The 22,887-nt window shown below is 37.6% G+C and overlaps 1 protein-coding gene across 1 annotated transcript in view; it reads right to left on the reverse strand.

The window, feature by feature from the left end:
* Positions 1–1,772: 1,772 nt before the first annotated feature.
* ARID2 (AT-rich interaction domain 2) overlaps positions 1,773–22,887 on the reverse strand; it is a 153,266-nt gene continuing 132,151 nt past the window's right edge. Inside the window, exons 17-21 of the mRNA XM_084876630.1 lie at positions 19,578–19,716; positions 19,405–19,490; positions 15,819–15,942; positions 15,641–15,732; positions 1,773–3,369 (exon numbers count right to left, since the gene is read on the reverse strand). Of these exons, the coding sequence (XP_084732756.1) occupies positions 3,225–3,369; positions 15,641–15,732; positions 15,819–15,942; positions 19,405–19,490; positions 19,578–19,716 (586 nt within the window). The 3' untranslated portion in view covers positions 1,773–3,224. The remainder of the gene's footprint in view (positions 3,370–15,640; positions 15,733–15,818; positions 15,943–19,404; positions 19,491–19,577; positions 19,717–22,887) is intronic.

A 22,887-nucleotide genomic window follows, 5' to 3' on the forward strand; every position in this document is an offset into this window, starting at 1 on the left:
CAAGGTAGTGGGAAAAGCCATGGCTGCAATGTAACTAGCAAGAAGCACTGTCATTTGTTTTGCTCCCTTAGGAAAAGGTCGTTACAATTCTGAATATCCCAGTGTCTGCATTATGTGCTATGAAGAGTTAATGTGAGTGAGTGGTAAGCTAAGTTTTTCCTTGGATAAACACCGGATTTTATTTTCTCTCTTAACATACTATTTGATCAAAATGATGCCAGCGTCACGTGCCGTCGCTGTGCTCCTGCTGCTTCACCACCCTGTTTTGTGGAAAAAGTCTCGCCATGCTTCCTTGGTGTCTCATACTTCAATCGCAGCGATCAAGATCACGACAGAAGTCACTTACCCAAAACATTCTCATTTTAAAAATCACTTTTATTGTCATTTTATGGTTAAAAAAAACATACATGGCATGACTATAAAGTAATGAGACAAGTTTCCAGCTGTGGCTTGAACTACCGAGTCTCATTAGTATATAGTCACATCCTGTCTTGAACTTGGAAGAAAAATATGCCTTGGCTATACGATTATCAATTTTGTTACTTAAAATTTATTCAGTGCCAACAGAGCACTAGGCACATATATAACACAGAATTGTACAGTCTCTAAGTTGTAGACTATATAATTTACATAGATTTCTTAAAGATAACATTAAAGCATGTATTTACAGAACTTTAGACAAAAATAACAATACTGGAAATCAGCAAGTTTCTGTCTAGCGAGGAGCACCTTTTCATGAATGAGAGGGTTATGCAGAACTCGTGCGTGAGCACTTTAATGCCATTACCCAGCAAGTCCATGTTGTTTCATCATGTAGTTCTATAAAGCTATGAGAAGGAAAGCCTAAGTGGAAAGCCATAATTGGTTTCATTAGGTCAAATACATATTTAGAAAATTCTCTGCTGAGACCAATGCTTCAAGGAGACTACAGACGTATTTACATATTATAGCACAAAAAGCTAGAACTATGGCATGCAATTCCAATAAGGTGGAAGAATGGTGAATACGAAAATCACTTTCCTAAACCTGAAGTTTCTTTTCTATTAATGTGATTACCATAGCAGTCTTAGTTTGCAAAGAAACATACCTTTAAAACAAACAGTGATGTTACACAAAATTATTGATGTTACACAAAATTATGTTAGAAAAATAAAGAGGTTTTTAGGAAAATACAATGAATAGAAAATTCTCCAACTGACACCCACCACTGGTAGCCTTGTAAGTTTTGGGGGCTTGAGAGTGATTATAGTGTTAACCACAGCATCACCGGTGTCTATAGGCAGCCCTAATATTGGGAGGTGGGCCAAGAATAAGCCCCACAACCCCAGGAAATAACTGTAACCAATGTTGGAGGAAAAGTTTAAGCATTCATTAATACATGGCAGAGTGCCAGGGAGCCCTCTTTAGGGAGAAATGAGATTTTCCTTTGCTAGTAGTTGAATCAAAATAGTGAGGAAAATTTTTAGATCCAAACTAAGGCCCTTTTACTCTCAGAAGCTGCTCTCAAATTCAAGGTGAGTACTTAGATGCACTGTGGTTCTGAATGATTTGTCAAAGAGTGTCAAACCATAATCCGGGTTTGCCTTGCAGTCTAATGGAAAACAGAGTCTCCATCTCCTGCATTCTCTCAGTAAAGGAACTCGTAGCTATTCTCTGTTCAATGTATTATAAGCATACATCAAATAGGTGACTGGCCCTTGTCTTCTGCTGAATTTAAACTTCTCTATTTTTAAAGAATGTCTTAACCATACTCAGAAATGAAGGACTCAAGAAAATGTTCAGTCTTTTATTTAAAAACTATAAACAGTCACCAAAGTAAATAAAGCCATTCTATAACATAACTGTTAGGTCTCTATTTTTACTGCACATCCTAATGACACAGCAGAAATGGTGGCTGGAGGCCTTCCACACTTTTGAGTGCTAATAGAACAGGCAATAGGCAGTTATAAATGGATACATGTCACGCCGAGGAGAAAAGACAATTTAATAAGGAAGTGAGCAGTTTCTGAGCAGGAATGTGATACAGTATTAAGAATGGAAGAATAATACAATAAAATTCCACACTATATTAAGATAGAAAAAGTAGTGAAGAAAATATCATACCTGCACATAATGCATATATAACACAGGAGAAAACCTGTATAAAATTCCATGTATTTAAACCAATTTACAAATACAAAAAAATTCTGTCCAAGCTCTGAGCTCGCACATGACAAACGTTTACAGTGGATACATGTTAAGGAAAACCAAAAAAATACCTTCAAATAGTTTTTCTTCTACAAAAATGACATGAGATATATTATTCATTACTCTTTCAGCCAGCAAAATGAGTTCTAACAAGGTGTATAATACAAAAAAAGAAAAGGAAAAAAAAAAAATCACAGTTCCACAACTGTTTTGACTTTACAGCATCAGTACCTTTGCAGAAGTATTTACACAAATTTAAAGAACATCCATCCACTGCGTAGAATATATCACAATTACTTACAATTGACAGGAAAGTCTAGAAAACTTTAGGACCTACCAGTAATGCTTCTAGGACACCACAGAATGTATTTCCAGTGGCTGCAGTGGCATGAAAGGTGTTCGTTCTATTCACAAATATTTACAAGATCTATTCAGACTGGTAAATTTTTATGATAATAAATAAGTGAAAATATATTGGCTCAAGTAAGAAAACCAAGCTACTGATTTCTAAACAAAACACACAATCCATAGCTAGATATTGGTGGCCCCCTCAGAGATATGGGGTATAGGTGTGCTGAAACTTTTTTTTTTAATTATTCAAACCAGCTTAAACGGTTTTGTAAATATAAAAATGTGCTCCTTTTTGGATATAGATAAAAATATTTAATGCTTCTATTTCATCTGCTCATGTAGGTTTTACAATATTCCATGTATATTCCAATGTGGATGGTACTGAATTCTGATCATACCAGTTTCCATCAGGAGTTATCAGATCTGAGAGACATCCTGCAGATAAGCTGGTTGACAATCCCACAGCAGTTTTTTTTTTTTTTTTCTTTTTCTTTTTAGATTTTTTTTTTAAAACAGAACAAAGGGATCACTCAGAGATCAGAATACGAAGCTTCCTCTCAGCATCATGGGAGGAGATAAAATAATTCATTCTATGGTCTCTGCTCCATTAAGACTTGGTGCTTTCTTCAGTAACATGTGAAATGTATCTGACTTTGAGTTCCCCACTACAGAAGTGGAATTATTTTTCACTGCAGCATTTCCGAGTCTTTTTCTTGTTCTTCACTCTGAGCTGTAAAGTTAAGCTCGTAAAGGCATTTGGCAAGGGTGGAGGACACTTCCATGTGACTGATGGCTAGCACTGAGAGGTTGCTCTCATGTCTCTTTAACAACCTGGAAGAAAACAAAGAAGTGCATCAGCATCCAAGGTCCCAGAGATGATTCCTTGCGGATTTTGCAAGTTTAAAAACTAAAAATTTAAAAGACATGATACACAGTCCCACTAAATGTAAATATAGCATTGCGAGAAGATAAAAAGGAATTTGGGAAACTAGTTACACCTATTCAATTTGCAGAGTCAACTGAGCCAAACTGAGGCATCTCAAATGGAAATGACTTCCCAGCTACTTCAATAGTAGTGTCAGAATCAGGCAACTTCTTGGCTTGTTTTTTCTTCGTGGCACCTTTCTACCAGGATAATTTGCATTAATCTCCATTCATGCTTCTAGAAAATTCAAGTAGTATCTCTACTAGAGTGAAATTCACAGAATCAAAGAGTGGAATGGTGGTTGCCAGGGGCTAGGGGGAGATGGAAATAAGGAATTACTAATCAATGGGAATAAAGTCTCAGTTAAGCAAGATGAAAAGCTCTAGGGATCTGCTGCACAGCTGGCACCTCACGGATCACAGTGGCCCGCGGGCCGGCGGATGGCGGCCACTGCACCGCGATGTGTTGTACACCCAAACGTTTGTTAAGAGGACAGATCTCATCGTAAGTGTGCTTGGGTCAATAAAAAATTTTAAAAATTCAGATCCTGTCAGAAAACAGTTGGAGGGAAACAAAACGGTTGTTTTTAAGAGATTAATTGAAAATAAAAATTATGTCCTAGTATGATAAAGTTTCTCTTCATTAAGTGAAAACAGGCAATATTTACCGTAACTATTATTTGAACACCACAATATTCTAAAAAAGAAACTGGTTTTTAAAAAATTTATAAACTTACTGTGTGGTTCCACTTATATGCAATAAAAACTGTAAATATATTTTCTTATTATTTTCTTAATTTTTCTTTTCTCTAGTTTATTATAAGATTATATTGTATATAACATATAAAATCTGTGTTAATTGACTGTTTATGTAAGACTTCCAGTCAACAGTAGACATATATATATATATATATATATATATATATATATACATACACACACACACATATATATATATGTGTGTATATATATATAATTCTTATTGATTTGAAAGAGGATGGAGACAACAATGATGGGAGAGAATCATTATCAACTGCCTCATGCATGCCCCCTACTGGGGATTGAGCCTACAACTTGGACATGTGCCCTGGTCAGGAATTGAACTCGCTCAACTAAGGAGCCACACTGGCTGGGCTATTAGATTTTGAAAGAGTCTAAAGTTTATATGCTGATTTTCAACTGTGCAAGGTAGGGGGGAGACCAGAGGGTTTAGGGGTTGTGCTCAATGTTCCTAAACCCCACGTTGTTCAAGGGTCAACGTTTTGTAAAAGCTAGGTGATTGGTATATACCAGTAAGTGTTCACTGCAAAATTATTCCAAGTTTGCCTTACATGTGAAAATTTTCACATGACGTATTAGAAAAAAATCAGACAGCATGAGATTACCCAAGAACTTTGTGCCTTCATTAAATAATTCTGGGTAAAAGGAACTGAAAGTGAAAAGGAGAGAAATGAAAACTTCTAAATTTTGAATGACAAACATTATAAGGAAGCAATAAATGGGAAAAGACAGAAATTCAAAACCAAAATTTAACAGGTAGGGACTGTAGTAATTTTTACTATAGCAAAGCAAAAGCACAGTAGAAGAACTATAAAAAATTTGAGATTCATGAACTAAGGAGTTGAGCATATTTTCATATTTTTCTGGCTATTTGGCTATTTTGTTTTTAGGTGGTTTCCTAACATAGATACTCCATAGACTGAAAAAAATGGCTAAACATTAACATTATATCAAATATTGATCAGTATGTGGAGTAACTGAGACTCATACACTGCTGTAGGGAGTGATAAAACCTCTCAAATTGTTACATACTAAAGTTCTAATATCCTATGAATCACCAATCCTTCATAAAAGCTCAATAGAAATCCTATATAATAAAGAGCTAATATGCTAATTAGACCAAACAGCAGAACGACCTTCAGGATGACCTTCCAGACAAAGCTAGGGCTGCCAGGGCCAAGCCCCTTGCACAAATTTCGTGCATCAGGGGATGGATATATATATATATATATATATATATATATATATATATATACACACACACACACACACACACACACACAATATATATATATATATATATATATATATATATATATTTCCTGATGCAAGAAATTTGAAAATATATATATAGCCAAAAAACATGTATAGAATGTTCACAGCAGCACTCTTCTTAATAGCCCCAAACTGGAAACAACCCATATGTCCATCAAAAGTAGAAAAATAAATTTGAGTATATTTATGCAATAGCATTCTATTCTGCAATAATATGAACAAAGTACTGCTGTATGCAATAACATGAATTAGTTTCATAAATAATACTGAGTGAAAAAAAAGCAAGAGAGAATATATACTATATGATTCTACTTATATAAAGTTCAAAATCAGGCAAAATTAATCTGTGGTGTTCTGGACTGGAAGAGTGATCCGACAGAAGACAACGGGATCAAGACTGGCAGGGACTCAGAGGGGCTCGGTGGAGGGTTGGTTATATGGGGGTTCAGTCTGTGGTAATTCATTGGGCTTTCCTCTTCTGTGTTTTATACTTTTCTTTAGACATACCTTATTTCACAAGTTTACTTAACAACTCTAAATGAACTATGAAATTTCTATGAAAGAAGTCATAAAAATCTTTATTTAAAAATTGTGTACAAAGTAAAATCAAAATATTTCCCCTTTATAAATAGATACTTTGACAAAGAAAAAAGCATTGTTTCAAAATCTTAATAAAATCTTATTTTCCAAACTGACAGTCACATATTAAAAAATAGTTTTTTTATGTCACAATAATAAAACTAGGAAGACTAAATTTAAGTCACCAGGATGACTTTAAGGTAATAATTTCACTTAAAAAATTTTTTTTTTATTATTGATTTGAGAGAGAGAAACATCAATGAGAGAATCATTGATCAATCAGCTGCCTCCTGCACACCTCACACTGGGGACTGAGTCTGCAACTTGGGCACGTGCCCTGACTGGGAATCAAACCATGACCCCTGTTTCATAGGTGAACCTCCAACCACTGAGCCATACCTTCTGGGTACAATTTCACTTTTTATATAAATTAGTATCTTTTATTTGGGGAGGATTTACAAAAATTAAATAAAGCACTCACTAGATAAAAACTGAAATGTCTGTTTTGTTGTAGGAAATTATACTTTTACTTTCATATTTCAAAAGTTCTTTTTGATATGTTTAACAAAGCATAAACATTGTGTCATTTTAATGCACTTAATAGATCATGTGAAATAGTTTTAAATACCATTATTGAAAACAATTTAAGACACAAATCAGGAGTTTAAACACAAGTGTATCTCCTTCAGCTTCCAAAATAAATACATTTCCTGGAGAAAGTAAACCAGAAAGGCTTAAAACTTACAGTGACAGACACGGGGAAGGTTAGGAGGCGATCAACCGGACAAAACCCGAAACTGGGTGAAAGTGAACACACATGAACACAGGGACAGCTGCCTGGCCTCTCCCCCTTTGTTTCCAGAACGCAGGACCTCACAGAGACTCTGACCCAAACTGCCCACCTCCAACGGCAAGAAAATCAGAGATTCTTCTCTGGAGAAACAATCTTTCTATAGAAACTGACATTTGGGGTAGAAGTGGGCTTCTAATAAACCAACTGGTTTACCAGGGTCATCCTAAAATAGCAATCACCAGTGACAGGTGGAGGTCCCACACCCAGAGGGTCCAACTAGTTTTTTAAAAATTTTATTCTTATGAAGTAAAGCCAAGGAATTTCAGACATTCAAGGAATTTCAAGGAAATGGCAACTATACTGCGAGCAGATGAAATTTTAAAAATGCTAGGAATTAAAATCCTGAGAGAAGGCACTCTCTTCAACATAGAAACAGAATGTGATAATACAGCAATAACTGGCAGCTCAGAAAGAGCACTTAGAAATTAAAGCAGAATAGCTAAAGCAAAAATTCAATAGATTGATGATAAAGTCAAGAAATTTTCCAGAAAACAGACAAAAATTAAAGCTGAGAGGAAAAAAAGGAGAATCCTATATAATGAGAAGAATATGCTAATTACCCATTAAGCCCTGAGGCATAATGACCAACTGTGCAATGACCGGATCAGGGATCTGCAGGAGGGTGGGACAGCCAACTACAAGCAGGCCAGAGCTACACCAGTGGGCAGTGCAGAAAGCTATTGGGGGGCGGGGGGTGAGGGGTGGGTTGGAGGAGTTCCAGGAGAGTGGGACAGCGAGCCACAAGCAGCGGAGAGCTACAAGCAGTGGTGGGCGGGTGGCCAGTAGAGGCAAGCCGCAGCAAGCTACTTGCATACAGTGCTCAGGGCTACTAGTCCATCTATAAGGGTCTAGCATCCACAAAACAGAAGTTCAAGAAATGGGAAATAGAGACAACGTTGCTTTTAAGGGTCTCTCTTTGCCTTTAAACTTTGCCATTTTAATTATGATGTATCTTGGTGTTGGCCTCTGGGTTTGTTTGGGATGCTGTGCATCTTGGGCTTGAATGTCTATTTCCTCCACCAGGATAGGAAAATTTCCACCCATTATTTTTTCAAACAGGTTCTCAATCCTATGCTCTCTCCTCCTTCAGGTACACCTATGATGTTGTTAGGCTTGATATTGTCCCAAAGGTCCCATAACTATTCTCATTTTTGGGGATTCTTTCTTTTTGCTTCTCCAATTGGGTGTTTTCTGATACTTTGTCTTCCAAATTGCTGCTTTGATCTTCTGCTTCATCTAATCTGCTATTGATTCCTTCTAGTGTATTCTTCAATTATTCTGCATTTCTGACTGGTCTTTTTAATGGTTATATGTCCTTTCTTATGGTGTTGAAATTCTCACTAAATTCCTTGAGTTCCTTATAACCACTGTTTTGAACTATGAATCCGAGTTGCTTACCTCCATTTCTTTCTTTTTTAAAAATATATTTTTATTGATTTCAGAGAGGAAGGGAGAGGGAGATAGAAACATCAATGAGAATAATTGATCAGCTGCCTCCTGCACACCCCCTACTGGGGATCAAGCCTGCAACAGGGGCATGTGCCCTTGACCAGAATTCAACCATGGACCCTTCAGTCCACAGGTGTCTGTTCTCTATCCACTGAGCCAAACCAGCTAGGGCTGCTTGCCTCCATTTCTTTAAGTTCATTCTCTGGAGACTTCCCCTGTTCTTTTATTTGGGACACGTTTCTCTGTCTCCTCATTTTAGCTGCCTATTAGTTTCTATGTATTAGGAAAATCTGCTAAATCTCCAAATCTTCATAAAGTGGCTTTATATAGTAGGTGTCCTGTAGGGCCCAATGGCACAGACTCCTGGGGTCATAGAGGCCCGGTGCTCTAGCTCCCCACTCCCCAAAGTGGAGGCAGTGTACAACCTCCCGATGTAGTTGAGCCTTGATTGTTGTTGGTGTGCCAATGGGAAGGACTGACTCCCAGATGAATCAGCTATGAGGACTGGCTATCACTATAGCAGAGGAGCTACTGTGCAGGGGCCAATCCACGAAGCAGGTCTCATTTCAGTAGGGTCGTGGTGCCTGCAGAGTCCACCCGAGTGTGTCACTTGTGGAGGTTGTTGGGTGGCACTCCAGCATGACTGAAGCTGGCCACTGTGTGAGCTGGGTCTGTGGCGTTCTGGGAGGCACAGGCCAAGATTGGCCTCTGCCTGTGCCCTGCCTAGGGCTAACAGGCATGAGCTACAGAATGATATGCAGATGGTTATCACTTATGATGGGCTTGCAGATTCCCAGGGGAAGCCATGCTGTAAACCAAAGCCATGTGTTGCTAGTGCCAAGCTTGGGGCCACTTAGCAAAAGGTACGTGGGATGCTGAGGCCAGATGCTGCTTGTTTGGGGTTTGTGAACCTTTGAGAAAGTTTAGGAATGTCCACAGCATGAGCCAAGGCAGGCCTTTTGTATGGAAAAATACACTGGAAATTGCTTGGAAGGACCCACAAGTTGGGTGACGTGGGTCTCAAGGAATAACCAGGGCAGGGCAAAGGTTATTAGCCAGAATAATGGAGACTCAGACTTGGTATCTACAAAAGGAACAATGGTCACTGCCAGCACTTCTGTCTGGGATAAAGCTGCCCCTCCAGCTCTCACCCAAAGCCAGATAATCCACTGCCTCCTCATGTGCCCCTGGGGCCTCTCAAGCTGCTACCCCAGCTCTGGAGCTCAGCATGAATCTGAGTAAGTCCCTGTGCAGGTTCTTTAAGATGAATGGCTGCCATTCCAGCAGCCCACTGTCTCACTCAGCTGCATGCTAGTATTTACAGCTAGAAGTTATGGGGATTTCTCTTTCTGGTACTGGAACCCTGGACTAGGGAGCCTGCCGTGAGGCTGGGACTCCTGGATTTCAGGAGACTTCCACAACTGAGATATCCCTCATGACGTTTAACCACCACACATGGGTGCAGGACCAGCCTGTTCTGCATCTCCATCCCACCTACCAATTCTTAAATGTTTCGTATCCATAGTTATAGCACTTCTGTTCAGGGGTGGTTCTCAATGATTGTTATTCTGTATTTTAGCTATTCGGATGTGGTCGTGGAAGGATGCCAATATTGTGTTTACCTATTCCATCTTGACCAGAAGCTTTTTTTTTTTTTTTTTTTTTTTGAGGCTGAATAACATTCCATTGTATACATACACTGACCACATTTCAGTTACCCATTCATCTATTGATGGACACTGGGTTACAGTGTCCACCTTCCAGCCAAGCTGCTATAAACAGTGGTGCATAAATGTCTGTCCAACTACCTGCTTTCAGTTCTTTTTTGTATATACCCAGAAGCATACATAACCCTACGTTCAATTTTTAGATGACTGCCATTTCATAGTGGCTGTCCCTTTTTATATTTCCACCAATAATACACAAGGATTCCAATTTTTCCACATCTATGCCAACACTTTTTTGTTTTTTAAATAATAGTAATCCTAATGGGTATGAAGTAGTATTTCATTGTGGCTTTGATCTGCATTTCCCTAATGATTAGTAATGTTGAGCATCTTATCATGTGCTTATTAGCCATTTGTTTTATCTTTTTTGGAGAAATATCTTTTAAGTTCTTTGCCTATTTTGGTTTGTTTGTTGTTGAGTTTCAGAGTTCTTTATATTTTCTGGATATTAACCTCTTTATCAGATATGTGATTTACAATTATTTTCTTCCGTTCTATGGGTTGTATTTTTATTCTGTCAGTAGTATCCTTTGATGCACAAGTTTCTAATTCTGAAGTTCAATTTGTTTTTCTTTTGTTGCCTGTGCCTTTGGTGTCATATCCACATGTCCAAGAACTCATTTCCAAGTCCAATGTCATGAAGCTTTATAGTTGTAACTCTTACATTTATGTCTTTGATCCATTTTGAGTTAATTTCTGTATATGGTTGTTTGCTTAAGGGTTAAACTTCATTCTTTTGTATGTGACTATCCAGTTTTCCCAACTCTTTTTGTTGAGAAGACTGTCTTTTCCTATTTGGAGAATTGGCACTTTTATAGAAAATCATTTTACCATATATGTGAGATCTAATGTCTGAGCTCTCTATGATGTTTTTTTGGTCGTTAAGTCTGTTTTCCCCCCAGTACCACAGTTTTGATTACTGTAGCTTTGAATAGATTTTGAAATCAATGTGTAAGTTCACCAACTTTCTTTTTCTAGAGTTTTGGCTATTCAGGGTCCCTTGAGATTCCAAATTTTAAAATGGATTTTTCTTTAAAAAAGAGTCATTTTGATTATGAGAGGAGTTACATTGACTCTGTAGATTGCTTTGGGTAGTGCTGACATTTTAACTCTATTAAATCTTCCAATCCATGAACAAAGGATATTTCTCCACTTATTTATGTCTTCTCTGATTTCTTTCAGCAATAATTTATAGTTTTCAAAATATAGGTCTTCCATATTCTTGGTTAATACAATTCCTATATATTTTATTCTTTTGATTTATTATAAATGGAATTGTTCTCTTATTTTTTGAATCATTCATTATTACTGTATAGAAAAGTACCATTTGATTTTTAAGTAAGACCTCTGTATTAAACTGATAAAAAGTAAATACATCAGAAAGAAAAGAAATACATTGCAATTCTTCAGTGCTCACACTTAATCAGAATGGAGGTGAACTGCATTTAAACATCTGAAACTATTCAATCATTCTGAATTTAAAAATTTAAAAATACTGACATTTCATGTTGTTCAGTATGATGTACTGTAAGAATAAAGCTAAATATCCATGTATCTTCCTTTTGTGCGGCAAGGTGTTTGTGTGTGTGCGCGCGCATGTGTTTTACTGCAAATACAATTTGCTTCAGTCTAAGAAAAATACAAACCACACCCTGTAACATTTCACCACGATGGGAAGTATCATCAGAGAACTATCATGTGCAGCTATCTGATTTCCTACACTCTCTTCTCCACATATATCAATATATGTTTTGCCAGATTCTTTGTCAGTATTTTAACTCAAGCAAAACTCCCCATCAGTGTAGATGTTCAGTAGATGTTCTATATGGGGATTCCGACCTGGACTGGGAAGGTAAAGGGAAAATTTAGTGGACTGTGTTAATTCTCTTGCTTCTGCCATATTAAGATAATAGGAACTGACGATGCCAGAAGACATTTGGGATAAAATAACAAAATCAACAACAGCATAAAAATATTAATAGTACAATGAAAACTTTTGGCCCAATAATTATATTCAAGTCAGCCAAAGTGTCTTTGCTGTAAGCTTAAGAAAGTGTAATGTGGCCCGTCTGGTATGGCTCAGTGGCATCCATACACCAAGTCACTGGTTCGATTCCTGTAAGGGCACATGACTGGGTTTTGGGCTTGATCCACAGTTGTGGTGGGGAGGGTCATGTAGGAGGCAGCCGATCAATGTTTCTCCCACATCGATGTTTCTATCGCGCTCTGGTTCTCTCTTCCCCTCTCTCTAAAAGTTAATAAAAACACATTAAAAACAAAAAGAATGTGAGGAAAGTCTGCATTCCCACCAGCCATGTACTAGGGTTCCCTTTTCTCCACATCCTTGCCAACTCTTGTTGATATGTTGATGATAACCATTCTGACAGGAGTGAAGTTATATCTCATTGTTGTTTTGATTTGTGTCTCTAAGATGATTAGTGACTTTAAGCATTTTTTATATGTCTCTTGGCTTTCTGTATGTTCACTTTGGAGAAGTGTCTATTTAGGTCCCTTGCCCATTTTTTAATTGGATTGTTTGCCTTCCTTTTGTTAAGTTGTATGAGTTACCTATATATTTTGGAAATTAACCCCTTATCAGATGAATCATTGGCAAAGTAGACTGCTGGTGGTAATGCAGACTGGTACAGCCACTGTGAAAAACAGTATGGAGTTTCCTCAAAAAATTAAATATGGAACTTCTTTTTAGACCTAGTGATTCCACTCCCATGAGTTTATCCTAAGAATCCTGAAATAACATCAAAAAGAATATATGCACCCTTATGTTCATAGTAGTGCAATTTACAATAGCTAAGATTTGGAAACAGCCCAAGTGCCCATTAGCAAATGAGTGGCTTAAAAACCTGTGTTACATCTACACAATGTAATACTATCCAGCTGTAAAAAAGAAAGACCTCTTACCATTTGCAACAGCATGGATGGAGATGGAGAGCATTATGCTAAGCGAAATAAGCCAGTCAGAAAGATAAGTATCACATGATCTCACTCATAAGTGGAATCTAATCCACAAAATAGATCCAGAGACACAGAAGTATGGGACACACTGTTGAATCGCAGAGGGAAAACAGGAAGGGTGGGTAAAAGAGATCAACCAAAGAACTCGTATGCATGTAGGCATAACTCCCGGACAAAGATAGTAGAGTGATGAAGGCCTTGGGTAGGGGGAAATGACAGGCTAGAAGAAGTCAATGGGGGAAAATGGGGGACATATGTAATATTTTCAACAAATAAAGATTTAAAAAAATAAGAATGTGAGGAAAAAGCCTCATGTAAGAATGTAAGAAAAACTTTAAAATTACTTTTATAATTCCAATTGCCTACACAAATTTCAGACAGATTCGACGAAAAAATTTTGGGAGACTTCTTTTCTTCCATCTATCAATCAAATACTTACTGAATCACTATTACATTCCCAACAGTATGCTAGGCACTAAGGACACACACACACACACACACACACACACACACACACAATAAATGTCCAATCCCTGCTTTCAAAGAACTCAGGTGGTAACAAGCAATGTGTGTAGTGGTAGAGAGTACCTATTGCACCCTAGGTCAGGAGTAGATTTGTAAGAAAGATGTCAGGAAAGGAAGAGGTCACCTTGAGTTGAATCCTAAATATGAATAGGAAGTAGAGATTACCTATAGCTACAAATATTAATGAGAGAAAGTCAGAACATAGGTCAGTAAGGGAAAAAGGTAATATCAAAACGATTTACACAGTAATATTAAATGTTGTAAGACATGTTATAAAAATAGAGAACAACAAACTCGGTGGGGAAGAGGAGCACAGCATAAAAAAGGTGGCAGCCAGAAGTTAATGTGTGAGCTCAATTATGAAGAGTTTGCAGATATTCAATAGGCGAGTAACTCAGGGAGAAGGGCATTCCAGGCAAGGAGCAATAAACAATGAGCGTTGGAACAAATGTTCAAAAGTGTGACATGAAAGTCTAGCATGATTAGGAATCTACATGTGATTTAGTGTGGCTGAAACTTAAACATAGGCTATGCAGCAAAAAGAAGGGTGGGGAGGGCAAAACAGTGAGAAGGTAGGAAGAAATCATGTTATAAATTAAACAGGAAGACACCGGTGCTCCCAGGTGGTTACTAAACCTTCATATTTCTTTTGAAAAGCTTTATTTTTTAAAAATGAGTTATTAAGAATTTTTCTTACTCATCTGTGAGAATACTTGATATACTAAATATAGTAACTTTTGTCATTGTAAAAGTTCTTTAGTTCTAAGAGTTTTAGTCATCTTTAATTAATAAAAGTTTTAAAATTTGATATAGTCAAATTCATTGCTTTTTTTTGGTAATTGATACCACTGTTTTTATGTTTGGAAAATCCAGTTGTAAGGTTATTGCAAGAAATATCATGAAAAGCAAAATGAGGAGAAGGAAGGAAAGAACTAAGGCAGATTCAAGATATATTTAGGGAATAGGAATATGAAAGAAGAGAGATTCAGTGAGAAAGTCACTATCTTCACTATCTGGGAGGCAAGATGCCTTAGAGCAGTCGTCAGCAAACTCATTAGTCAACAGAGCCAAATATCAACAGTACAACAATTGAAATTTCTTTTGAAAGCCAAATTTTTTAAACTTAACCCTTTGCACTCCGCTGTCCCCTCTCAGGGGACATCGGAATTCTAGCAAATCACTCGGATGTCCCCTCTCAGGGGACATTGCAGTTTATTAGTGATTACGGGGAATTGAGTTATTTCAACGCACTCCGCTGCAAAGTAGCGTCGAGTAGCTGGTAGCCAATGTCCAGAATGGTTCGGAGTGCAAAGGGTTAAACTTCCTCTAACTCCATTTCTTCAAAATAGATTTGCCCAGGTCATGGTATTTTGTGGAAGAGCCACACTCAAGGGGCCAAAGAGCTGCATGTGGCTCCCGAGGTGCAGTTTGCCAACCACAGCCTTAGAGGACAACTTTTCAACAAAGGAGACTGAGATATGGAAGGAATACCAGAGAAGCCAGTTAATCTTCAAGGGAGACAAGGTCCAAAAGGCATCAACAGAACATTTCATCTTTCAAGGACCTACAAAATCCCAAGTTTCCTCTTGGTTAAGTCCATTAGAAAGTAACTTTTAACACTTCAGTGTATTGTAGTGAATGTTAACTTTGATAGCTTCATTAAAATGCTATTTTAACAAACTGGGTTTTATTCTAATTCCACATAATTCAAACCATCAACTCATTTCTTCCTCCCTAAATTTTCTCTTTAGCAGATCTATTTTTTACTCTAAAGTCTATGGCTACCAAGAAAATTAACATAGTAAAACAAGTTAAAGGAACACCTTTTGGTAGTTTCAACATCTCTCTATTTTTTGGCTTTTAAGATATCCTGAAGGCCTGACCTTAGCATAAGTTTTTTGACATACAAAGTTCCTGAGAAAAACAGTGAATAAAGTATAGATATCTAACTTCATTACCTTATAAGAAAAGTAAAATAATCTAAATTCATTTTGGCTATGGAAAACAGATTACTCACCTGCGACCACATTCTGAATATTTACCAATATTTTTTAATATTAAGGCAGCTGTTAGTCGGATGTGTTTAGTTATTGGTCCCTCTTTTTCATCCTTAAAAAAAAGGAAAAGAAAAGAATAAAGATCTAAATCACACAATGCTCATACCTTTACAGGAAAGGCTTTCAAGGCTTACTTACTGTAAAATCTCGAAAGACGAGGTTTCTTGATCCTCTCCGTAGAGCCATAAGGGCAGCACTGGGATGGTTCACAATGGCCTTTTGTGCTCTAGGAGTTGAGCTTGTGCCCCCTACAACTGGCTGCCTAAATTGTCAGACAGAAAGAGAGACTGTTAGCATGCTGCTGCAGACTGACCATGACCAACCTGCCAACTGCAGGCAGACACAGGATGAGTAAAATCTCCCATGGCCCAGCACTAATATTTATTCTTTGTGTGAGCCTAGGCAAAGGGGCTCTTAGTATTAGGTGAAATTTCAAGTGTTTTATTTTCCAATTTACCAATTTTAAAGCAAACAATAGATGTTCCAGCATAAACCATTTTTAAAGTTACTGTGCTAGTAAACATGCAATAAAAATAAATACAACGTAAGTCAGACGGAAAAAAGACAAAAACAATATGGTTGTACTCATATGGGATATGAAACAGAAAGCAACGAACGAAAAACAACAATAAAAAACAAACTTATAGACACAGACAACAGTATGTTTATTGTCAGAGGGGGAAAATGAAGAGGGGGAGGAGACTTAAATATATGGTGATAGAAGGAGAGTGGTTTTGGGGCAATGAGCACACAATGCAATATACAAATGATGTATTATAAAGTTGTACACCTGAAACCTATATAATGTTATTAACCAATGTTACCTCAATAAATTTAATTTAAATTACAGCATAGTACCAGTTTGTGGAGTTTACATTATTGAATGTAATGTGAAGATATTAACAAATAAAAACGTTATCTGTAATTATTTTGGCTAAACAATACCAAGACTAAAATAATATTACAGAAGAATGTATTGCCGAAACCGGTTTGGCTCAGTGGTAGAGCATCGTTCTGCGGACTGAAAGGTCCCAGGTTCGATTCCGGTCAGGGGTATGTACATTGGTTGTGGGCACATCCTTGGTAGGGGGTGTGCAAGAGGCAGCTAGTCAATGTTTCTCATCGACTTTTCTAGCTCTCTATCTCTCTCCCTTTATCTCTGTAAAAAATAAAAAATCAATAAAATATATATTTTTAAAAAAAAGAATGTATTGACGTAGGTATAGGTCATCCAGAAAAAGATAGCCTAATATAATATTAGAGGCCCAGTGAATGAAAATTCATGTACTGGGGGGGTGGGGGTGGGGGTGGGGGGGGAGGTGTCCCTCAGCCTGGCCCGTCTGGGAGCCCTCAGGGGCAGGAGATGACCCGGAGATCAGGGGAAGGTGATGCCCCCATCACACCTCTGCTGCTGCCACTGCTGGCAGTGCAAGCCTCGGGCAGCCCTGGTTACCTGAGCCTCAGGCAGTTGTGGGCAGCTGGGCAGCCACCATCCGAGGCTTGCTTGTACCTCTGGCTGGCCCTGGGTGGTTGCGGGACTGAGGAGACTGGGGGACTCTGGAGGCAGGCATGTGGGGCAGGCCTCGCCTTGCCACATGCCTGCCGCCCCGGCGGGGCTGAGGGACTGGGTGCCACCATCTTTGTGAGGGTGTGATGGTCAATTAGCATACCGTAGTCCTTCTTTATTAGATAGGACAAAAATATGTTAAACAACGCACTTCAAACTATTTGTTATATAATCTTATTTTTCACCATTATTTAATAATTCTAATCAACCCTTTCAGTATAATTCTAACATCCTTTTTAAAAAACAGACTGAAGGAATGAATTTTACCTAAAATTAGATTCAAACTACTATAGATTTCCTTGGCCAAGCAGAAAATTGTATGAATATAGCTTTTGTATTCTGCTGAGGCCATGGTGGGAAGAGCACTGACTTGCATGTGAGGAAATCCCGTCTATTTCTGGTGCTGTCACTAGTTGTATGACTTTGAATATTTCAGTTTGCCCATCTATGTTTCAGGTTTCACATTTGTAAAGTGGGGGTATTTCTGGCACTTTTTTACATAAGTAAAATAATTCTGAATATTAAATAAGTTAATGTAAAAGCAATCTTTGAATTATAAACCAGTTTACAACTATATATGGTTGTCAAAAGAAAAGAATATATACATATATACTGTTATTAGATCTTATGTATAAACTAGAGGCCTAGCACACAAAAGTTGTGCACTGGGGAGCGGGGGTCCCTCAGTCCAGCCTGCACCCTCTCACAGTGTGGGAGCCCTCGGGGGATGTCTGACTGCTGTGGAGGTGAGAGAGCTCCCACCACTGCCACTGCGCTTGCCAGCCATGAGCCCGGCTTCTGGCTGAGTGGCGCTCCCCTGTGGGAGCGCACTGACACCAGGAGGCAGATCCTGTCCTCTGGTGGTCAGTGCACATCATGGTGAGCAGTGAGAGGCCTTAGCATTCATTAGCATATTACGCTTTGATTGGTTGAACAGCCAACCGGACACTTAGCATATTAGGCTTTGTATAGGATGACAAAGATTTTTGATTGATTGTAATCGATACACCAAATATCTTTTCCTCCAAACTTGAGCAAAACCAAACATATTCCAACATATTCTTATAAGCTACATAATATATACAAATTAAAGACAGTGAAAATTATAGGAAAAGATATTTGGTAGAAAAATGACTTTTTGTTGCCCGTAGGATAAAACTCAAACACATGATTATAGCTTATGAGATCTTTTGCTATTTACTCCTTATTCTTTGGGTCTCAGTTTGGAGGTACTTTCTGTCAGAAAGCCTTCCCTGGATTGGTTTAGATGAGCTCTCATAGTACACTGTGCATCTCTTCATTTTAGCACTCTTATACTACATAGTAAGAATTACCTACATCTCTCACTGGATGGATCTGCAGACACTTAAGAACAGCAAAATGTACCTTGGTCATGTATACCTCATACTATATCTTAGCGTCTAGCACATCGTAGATGCTCATTAACAGAAACTGAATAAAGTATGTAAGCAGATCCTGTAGTCTCATATTTCTAGTTCTTCTAGAATATCAGCTCTGAAATTAGAGATTATGTCTTATTCTTAGAATTCCCTAGGTCTGGCACAATGCCTAGTACATTGCACTGTCTTAATAAGTGATGGCAAATTAATTTTCACATTTCGGAGTTAAAAATATTATTCAGGTTGCAAAATCTATAACTAAGGCCCTCAGAAACCAAATAGGAGATATATAAATCTAATAAGGAACTAACAGATATCTGCAATTCAGAACTCCACTACATTCATTACAAGTATGTGAACTGTAAGAAGAAATATCTGCCATTATCAAATACATGTTCAATTACTCTCAAAGAATAAAAAAATAGGGGTGGGAAAAAGTAGGTTTACAGTTGTTTGAATGGAAAATATTGCAATAATTAATAAATAATACAAGAATAAACTAGCACATTCACAACTGTAAACCTACTTTTGCCCACCCCTGTTTATAGTTACAGATTACAAAATATTTCTCATATAAATATAAAAGTGATGCTTAGAGTATTTAAGCAATTTGAATAGGGTCACATAGCTGGTGAATGGTAGAGCTGGACCGGAACACAGGTTTCCAGTCCCTAATATTTCATTGTTAATATGTTTTGCCTACTTTCCCAATTTTTCTTTCTGTATATACAACAGGAAGTAAACTCATGTTCCTTACTTGGTAGAAGGTTTTTGACTTCCTGCTTGTCCTGGTTCATCTTGTTTTAATCCTGCAAGCAGGGCATCCTTTGAACAGTGCTTATCCTTTTTGAGAAAGAGGAAGTAAAAGAATATGCATCAAAATCTTTAATGCAAAAGAGTTAATGACCAAACAGTAGTAAGAAAGTGTACCTGTAAGTGGGTAATAAAAGAAAACCTTTGTCGCTGAAAAGGCTCACAACCTTCCCACAGACATTGCCCTGGATATACATCTTTTCCTCCATGTTCAGTCGCTGCATGGTAGAAAACCTGTGAGGGTGTCTGAAACCACCTGCAAAAAATAAACACCACAAAATTTCTGACAATGAATAAAGTCTTTATAACAGAAAACTTGCTCTTTTAATACAAAAGCCCCAGAACAATATACAGAAATATGAAGCAAAATAGTGCAAGCAAACTTCAAAGAATATTTTGAAACTATCTTGAAATAAATTTCTCTGCATATATGTCCATGTTAAATGATTACCATGAACACTTTTGGTTGTTTTCAGTTTAATGTTTCATTAATTCCCTACCTTGAATGAAGGTCAGCTAAGAATCTTTTTAAAGTAAATGAAATATCATTTTAAAACACAATAGAACATTCTTTTATATACAAATACCATTCTCTATTATACTTTTAGAAGCTGCTCAAACATTTACATATAATACACTCTAGCATATTTAATCTAACAATCTAACAATTTAAATGCTAAACATCTTGGTAGGTCTATCTTTTCATTGAATTCACATTTTGTATGTTTGTCCATGTATTGAATTTCTCAATCCTACACACTCATATACCCTGAGGCTTAACGATACAAGTGTCTGAGAGAATAAGTGGCAAGTATACAACTGTGAAGAATGACAAATACCATTTCTCTTATTAATTAGAACACATAGCAATGAGAGAGAATACTGGGATGCAAACAGCAAATAATACATTGAAAGACTTCAATTAATAAGTAGTAACTCAAATATTTGCATAATCAATATCTTTAAAGTTTATGGCAAAGCTCCCTTAGGATTTGATTTTTTAAATGTCATATAAACACACACACACACATTTTAAATAGAGAAATTTTGTTGCAATGGTTTCTATTTTGTGTGTGTGTATTGTTGTTTTTTAATTCTCACCCAAGGATATTTTTTCCTTTCATTTCGAGAGAGAGAGAGGAAGGGAGGGGGTGGGCAGGGATCAAGCCTGCACTGAGGTAAGTCCCTTGACCTGAATCAAACCCGTGACCTTTCAGTCCTCCATCCAATGCTCTAACCAGAGCCAAACCAGCTAGGGCTAATAAACTTGTGTACATTTGAACCAATTTTTGATGTACAGTATCTATACAATATTTTAAATTAGTAAATAACTGTAGGAAATAACTGACATTAAAATAAAATTTAATAAAGAGTAAATACTGAATTATAAAGACAATGTCAAAATTATTACAGACCAGAGGCCCGGTGCATGAAATTCGTGCAGGGGGGGGTGCCCCTCAGCCCAGCCTGTACCCTCTTCAATCTGGGACCACTTACTGGGATCGGGCCTAAATGGGCAGTTGACATCCCCTCTCACAATCCAGGACTGCTAGCTCCCAACTGCTCACCTGCCTTTCCTCCTGATTGCCCCTAACTGCTTCTGCCTGCCAGCCTGATCACCTCCTAACCACTCCCCTGCCAGCCTGACTGATGCATAACTGCTCCCCTGCCAGCCTGTTTGCCCCTAACTGCCCTCCCCTGCAGCCCTGGTACTCCCCAAATGCTCTCCTTTGTAGGCCTGGATCCCCCACAACTGTCCTCCCCTGCAGGCTTGATCACCCCCTTCCTTGTTGGCCACCTGTTTGCCCCCAACTGCTCTCCTTTGTAGGCCTGGGTCCCTCCCAACTGCCCTCCCCTGCTGGCCATCTGTGGCAGCCATCTTGTGTCCACATGGGGGAAGCCATCTTTGACCATATGGGGGCAGCTATCTTCTGTGTTAGAGTGATGGTCAATTTGCATATTACTTTTATTAGATATTTCATATCATTCATATTCATTTATATAAATACCTACCAAAAGTTTATTGTGAAGCTATCATGGGTTGGAAAAATTCGTATTAAAATGTCCACAGTAGCCAAAGCAATCTACAAATTCAATATAATCCCTATTAAATTCCAATGGCATTTTTCACAGAAATAGAGCAAACAATACTAAAATTTGTATGGGAACACAAAAGACTCCAAAGAGTCAGAGCAATCTTGAGAAAGAAGAACAAAAGCATAGGCATCATGCTCCCTGATTTCAAACTGTAAGTAACAAAGCCATAGTAATTCAACAATAAGATACTGGCATAAAAACAGACATAAATCAATGAAACAGAACAGGACACCCAGAAAAAACTTATGTATTATCAATCACAACAAATGAGCCAAGATTATACAATGGAAAAAGAATAGTCTCTTTAATAAATGGTGCAGGAAAAACTGGACAGCCCCATACAAAATAATGCAACAGGACAACAATCTTACACCATACACAAAAATTAACACAATTAACTCAAAATTGATTAAAGATTTGAATGTAAGACCTGAAACCATAAAACTCTGTGAAGAGAACATAGATGGAAAGTTCCTTGACACCAAACCAAAGGCAACAAGAGCAAAAATAAACAAGTGGGACTACATCACATTAAAAACTGCACAGCAAAAGAAACAACAAAATAAAAAGGCAATCTACTGAATGAAAATATTTGAAAATTATAAATCTGATAAGAGGTTGATATCCAAAATATGTAGAGAACTCATATATAATTCAATAGCAGAAAACCAAACAATCTAATTATAAAAATGCGCACAGGATCCTTATAGGAGTTTTCCTAAAGAAGACATACAGTTGGCCAGCAGGTACATGAAAAGATGTCCAACATCACAAATCATCAGGAAAATGCAAATAAAAAAACACAACGAGATAACACCTCATACCTGTTAGAATGGTTTTATAAAAAGACCAGAAATAGCTAAGCCAATGTGGCTCAACTGGTTGAGCGTCGACCCAGGCACCAAGAGGTTGCCAGTTTGATTCCCAGCCGGGCACATGCCTGGGTTTCTCACTCAATCCCTAGTAGGGTACATGCAGGAGGCAGCCAATCAATGATTTTCTCTCATTGATGTTTTTATCTCTCTCTCCTGCTGCTTTCCTCTCTATAAAAATAATCAATAAAAACACTTTTTTAAAAAGAAATAAGTGTTGGCAAGGATTGGAAAAGCAGGAATCCTCATGCACTGCTAGTGGAATGTAAATTGGTACAGCCACTGTGAAACACAGTATGTAGTTTCCTCAAAAAATTAAAAATAGAAGATCATATAACCCAGCAATTCCACTTTTGGTTATTTATAAAAATAAAACAAAAATATTAACTAAAAAAGATATTCAGTGTAGCATTATTTAATCACCAAAATTTGGAAACAACGTAAGTGTCCATCAATAG

This window comes from Pipistrellus hanaki (assembly GCF_964339955.1).
Source record: "Pipistrellus hanaki genome assembly, chromosome: 3".
NCBI classification, from domain to species: Eukaryota; Metazoa; Chordata; class Mammalia; order Chiroptera; family Vespertilionidae; genus Pipistrellus; species Pipistrellus hanaki.